At 34.8% G+C, this 6,000-nt stretch overlaps 1 protein-coding gene across 1 annotated transcript in view; it reads right to left on the bottom strand.

Annotated features, from left to right (window-relative positions):
• Positions 1–320: 320 nt before the first annotated feature.
• The window catches only part of PRORP (protein only RNase P catalytic subunit), a 57,895-nt gene continuing 52,215 nt past the window's right edge, over positions 321–6,000 (bottom strand). The window contains exons 6-8 of the mRNA XM_058162254.1: positions 2,468–2,616; positions 1,785–1,980; positions 321–1,391 (exon numbers count right to left, since the gene is read on the bottom strand). Of these exons, the coding sequence (XP_058018237.1) occupies positions 1,263–1,391; positions 1,785–1,980; positions 2,468–2,616 (474 nt within the window). The 3' untranslated portion in view covers positions 321–1,262. The remainder of the gene's footprint in view (positions 1,392–1,784; positions 1,981–2,467; positions 2,617–6,000) is intronic.

Genomic DNA, 6,000 nt, shown 5'->3' with positions numbered 1-6,000 from the left:
AAATGAATATCACGGTTAAGTGAATCTGGCTTCCCCATTGACTATGTCAGAAGGTCGCAAAAGGTGATCACGTGACCCCGGAACACTGCAGTGGTCATAATTGTAAGTCAGTTGCCACGCATTTGAATTTTAATCACCTGACAATGGGGATTCTGCAGCGCTCATAGGTATGAAAAATGGTTATAAGTCACTTTTTCTGGGCCATTTAACTTTGAACAGTCACTAAATGAAGTGTTGTAAGTTGAGGACTACCTTATCGATTGCTTTTGAAGTTGTCATGTGTCAGAATTTGTATGATTTGAGTGATAAATTTAAAATAAACATAAAAATCAGCTACCATTTTTTATCTTTTACTATTACATCACGTTCTAAAAAAAGCCATTGAACACATTTTTGCTGTTATTTGTGAAAAAAATACAAATAATTGCTTTAAAAAACAAGCTACAATTTTATTTAGAACTGTAAGGGTGTTAAAATCAATATTAACTGAAATTTCTTATTTTATTCCAAATGTACATTCATTTTATGTACCTCATTCATTTACTGTATCAATTCTGCTTAATATTTGCTAATGTAGGCTGACTAGCTGGAAAGAATTTCAAGGATGATACATACTGTAATCAAAATTTCCAGTATTAAAGAGGATAATAATATATCCATAACTGGGAAGGGAAGGGAAAACCTCCGGATACTCCAGTTTCTGGTGTACAAATTTTGAATTAGTCTCCTTTCAAATGGGAACTCCAGACGCAGTTACATTTTAGTAAATTTCTATCTGTATTTTAAATTTTGTTCATGGTATCTCCATTCTTGAAGCTGTATAACCTGGAAATTCCATAAGAGAGCTAACTGTTTCTCAGTCACTCTTTCAATATTTAGTGCCCTTCATTCCCTCCCTGCTTATCACAACCCACCAAATTGAGAAAATTGGAGCATATGAATAGTATAATTCTAATTGTTTCTCAGAAGATGAGCTATATAGTACCGAGACTCTGATCTGGAAAGGAGAAACATAAGAAAAATATATAGTTACTGATGAAAAATAGAGAAAGAAGGATATACAACTCCTAAGACATCAAAAAAGCAATTGGTTTAAACCACAATTACATTTATCAATCATAAATGTTGCATCACAATTTTCAATATTTGTAGAATTAAGTATTGTTTGTAGAAAATGAATACATTTTAACTAGTTTGTTTGAAATTTATTTGAAATAAAAGGTGCCATGCATATATTTTCACTTTGAACAAAAAATCATCTTTTATTTCTTCTGAAGACAGAGCCACTTCACTGGAATTTCGTAAGAAACTCTCTTGGACAAGTTGTCATCATAGGGAATATGCCATGTGTTACCATCAGTCTGCACAAGTGTATCATATGGCAAAGCATCCTATTAAATAATGAAAGACAGGACTGCATTATATATTTTGTACAAGAATATTAAGATTTTATAATATATTTTAAACCAAAGGTGGGAAACTTGGTAATGAACTGAGGGAACATCTAAATTGAACCAGGTTCCCCCCCCCCCCAATCTCTATCTATACACTATTTTATGTAAGATTACAAGCAAAGCACTGATAAAAGTGGTTTCTCATAATGGAATGTAATCCAAAAACAATCCTTCAGTAAACTAGTGTATAAATGTTAAACATTACAAATTATGCTGAGGACATTTTTATTGGAAAAAATTACCTGGTTTTCTTTACAAAGACTACATCCTCTTTATCAGTCATGCTAGATAATCATTAAACAAGAATAGCACGAATATGTGTAACATTACCTCAAATGTTAATATCTTTCCTGGTACATAGCTTGACACCACCATCTGATGTCCACGTTGCCATTTAAAAAACAAGCGACGAGTAACATTATCAGAAAGAACAGCTCTGTGATCCCGTAATAGATCTCTAGTTACTATCATACAGTGACCACCTGAGTGAAAAGTGGCATAGAGTAGAAATGGATCATCTTTAGACCTATTTTTTTAAAAAAAAGGCAAACAGAAATATTATGTACACCACTGCAGTTTGCACAGTAAAGTACTATAGAACTGATTCAAATAATTATTTCAAGATCCTATGAGACGTTTAACTTATTTGATCTTAGCATTATGTCCATATCATGGCTATCTATTTTTATATATTTTTATACATATGTGTGTGTGTGCATATACTGATATACTTACAATTTATATGAATAATATCAAATATTTAAATCAAGACTGCAAGTCTGCATACTTAGTCACCAGGAAACATTTTTAGTTTTTACTAAATGGTTCTCCAAGTGAAGTATTTTGTTTCCTGATTTCTCTAAGGATTTGTTCTAAAAATTGGTGATAGAATATGTGTAGCTAAATTATATTAATAAACAGTTTACAGATTTTACCTAAAAATGGATATATGCAACCTGGAACTATTGCAAATATTTCCAAAGATGATACTTTCTAAAAATCAAATAACTTACATATTATCAGTAAAGAAGAAATCTGCTTTTTGCTGTATGTCATCCATGTCTCTTTTTTTCCACTGAAACGAATGTTTCAGCATGTGTCTACGCCCGAGGACAAGCAATCGATGATACTTCTGTGCTAGGTAGTTGACCACATCCAGCAACTATGTGGGGAGGAAAAGAGTGTTTTAAAACATGGCTCTTGTTCATTCTTTTCTTTCTAGATTAAGTGATGAATAATTGATCCCGAAAGATTTGTCTTTATGAAGAACTAAACAAAATTAAAATTTGTTAAAATGTTGGTTTTAGAAAAATCTGGGCTGAAAATGGAGGTTTCTCACTACATCCATATTCTGAGTGGCTTTTCTTCCTATTATGACTTATTACAGTGACGGCTAAACTTTTTGCCATCATGTGCCAGGAGATGAGCGGCGGGGGGGGGGGGAGGCCAGAAATTGGCCTCTGGAGAACCATTGCAGTGGGTGGGTAGGGAAGGCCGTTTTCACCCTCCCCAGACTCCTTGACAGGCCCGGGAGGCTGGGGACAGCAAAAAACGGGCCTTTCAATCCCACTGGAAGTTGGCAGATGGGCTGTTTTCAGCCAGTGGAGGACCTCCGGGGGGGTGGGGAAGGCTATTTTCGCTCCCCCAGACTCCTAGAGAGGCTCTGGAGTCAGGGAGAGGAAAATGAGCCTTCACCACCAACTCCAGAGGCCCTCCGGAGGCAGGAAACAGCCTGTTTCCCTACTTCTGATGAGCCCAAAAGGCCCGAAAATCAGCTGGAGTTGAGCTCGTATGCCTACTGATATGGCTACATGTGCCACAAGCTCGCCATCATAGACTTATTGGCTTCCTTGGGAAAAAATGGAAAGAAGATCACACTGAAATTGTAACATTTGCAGATTTGCCTAGACTGAAGCATAGCAGGAGGTATAGAATATAATAAGAAGGCAAAGAAAGAAATTTGTTGTAAGAATGGCATGAAGTTAAGAATCTCAGGTGTTCTTTCAGCAATGAACCTATCCCATATTTCAGAAAGAAATTCTGAATCAAGCTTTGTGTATTCTTGCAACAATTCAGCTTCCTGATCTTGCCTTCCTGAAATATTAGACACTGTGTTCGTACAGTATAAATATCTTAATCATGAAGATCTAATTTACAGTCTTCTGGGATCAACATGAAACCGAACCAATGAGTTCCAGAACATGCTAGGGTAAAAGTGACTTGTTATTTTGCAGTTCAATGTGTTGCATAATTCCAGCTAATCCCCAAACCTAAGATATGACAAAGTCCTCTAGACCACATGACTTTTGTGCTGTTTTAAGAAGAATTCTTTCCCTAAATTGGGTTGCTTAACTCAGCTGTTTAGCCTGTCTGCATAATTAAATTGGTATTAAAGCAATAACCCTGACCAGAGAAATCTAAGATAAACCCACCTAAACCACAAAGGGAATAATAAAAATATGGTTATTAGAAAAGAGTTCCATTTGCCATATGCTTGCACAATAAATATCCCATAGGTTTGTACAAAAGTGATCCATATTCAAATAGATAAGAGATACTTTTGTTTTAGGTATTTTAAAAATACATTAGTCTGTTTCTCTTTCTAATCGTTTGTTCTTCTACTTAATTTAAAGATTGGATATTATTATGATAGGCTATAAGTATAGGAGGATTTCCTATTTGGTTTCACTCCTATGCATAACTTCTTCTCAGCAAACAAGACACAAACTATTTTTAGACGTAAATAAAATGGCAAATGGTTTTAACTGTTAAAATGAAATCTAATATCATTTATTTATTTTCTGTAATGGCACTGAGGCAGGATTGAAGTTTGTGACAAACATAGAACTTTGGAGATTCATTATATTTGAGAAGATTGGTAAATGAAAAAGATGATTGTGGGAAATGTGGATTGTCTCCTGCTCTTTATCCTATTGTTCTTGTGACCAGTGGTGGTTTTATGATCTTTACTTGTAGTGACAGTGGAAGCTGAAGTGATATAGAGCCATTTCTTGCAATTGCAAAGACCAAGTAAAACAGCTTAAAACAGGAGTGTCCAACCTTGGCAACTTTAAAACATGTGGACTTCAACTCCCAGAATTCCCCAATCAGCCTAGGTAGCTGGAGAATTCTGGGAGTTGAAGTCCTCAGGTCTTAAAGTTACCAAGGTTGCACATCTTGGCTTAAAATATTATGTTTTATAGACATTGCACTGGAGAAAAAAGTGTCTTCTTTCACTCAATGGTCACAGTCTCTCAAAATACTTAGCAGTAAGGCAGGAATTCTATTTTATCATTTTTAATGTTTTAAAATAATAATTATTTGATATTACCATTTGTATGCCATCCAGAATCACTTATTTTCAGAAATGGGAGACTACATAAATTTAAAATAAATACATAAATTCTCAAAACAGCTTTGCGAACAATGACTATGAATATTGTTGGGTGGGTGGTATATATGATAAATGAAAATGGAAGGAATAGCAGATGTTCCCACCAAATTATAAATGTGATTCAAGATATTAGTGCTGTATAGATGAGAAATGGCTTAATTACGGGTATATCCCAGGATAGATTAAGGACTAGACATACATGGTTTGAACACCAGGTGTACAGATATGTACCTGGCCATAAAGCTACGTACTTGTTTATATCTCTGACAGCAATGGCAATAAAGCCTCAAATACCACTGCAATTAATAGAATGTAGCAGCTGACCACAGAAAATCAAAAGTGCACAGAATTATTATATAAATCAGGAATATTACTCCAAAGCCTCACATTCCAGTCATAGGGAGTAAATTGCAAAATCATACAGTACACATAAGTCATGCTTTTAAAAAGGTCAGTTTTTTTTTTTTTTGGTACATGTCTTCCTTCTCAGATCATATAAAGATTTCTCAGATGGGAATTCCCTCAATAGTGTCGTAAGAAGGCACAAAGAAATTATGACTCAAGCAAACAGCTAATCACCTGCTACAGCTTTGTCAGAGTTAAGGAAGTCACTTTCAGGTGAATTTACCTTTGGTGGTATGAGAAGTACTCACAATATTTCATCCTTATAAGGGGTGGCAGTGGAATGTTTGAAACGCTTCATTGATTCATTTTGTGCTTTTATTAATTCAGTATCAATTCAGTTCACTGCTATGTGAATAATTGTAAGAATGGATTCAAGAGGAAACTATGAGCCATAGGATCTGGAATAAATTGTTTATCTATCTCCTTAGGAAACTAGAATAAGTTCCTGGAATTTAATATATTGCCACAAAAGCAACAGAATAGAATAGAATTTTTTATTGGCCAAGTGTTATTGGATACACAAGGAATTTGTCTTGGTGCATATGCTCTCAGTGTACATAAAAGAAAATATGTCTTCATCAGGTACAATACTTAATGATAGTCATAGGGTACACTATGCTGTTGTAGAATCTTAAGAGATAAATATGAAAGGTGAAGCAGCAAAACCAAAAATACCTGTCTTTAAGATGTCAAGACACACAGAAAAAACCCCATGCCATAATGTATAATCTCTATTTGTATGTGTGT

The sequence above is a fragment of the Ahaetulla prasina genome, chromosome 1 (genome assembly GCF_028640845.1).
Source record: "Ahaetulla prasina isolate Xishuangbanna chromosome 1, ASM2864084v1, whole genome shotgun sequence".
In the NCBI taxonomy this organism is placed as follows: domain Eukaryota; kingdom Metazoa; phylum Chordata; class Lepidosauria; order Squamata; family Colubridae; genus Ahaetulla; species Ahaetulla prasina.
This window is presented reverse-complemented; position numbering and strand designations above follow the sequence as displayed.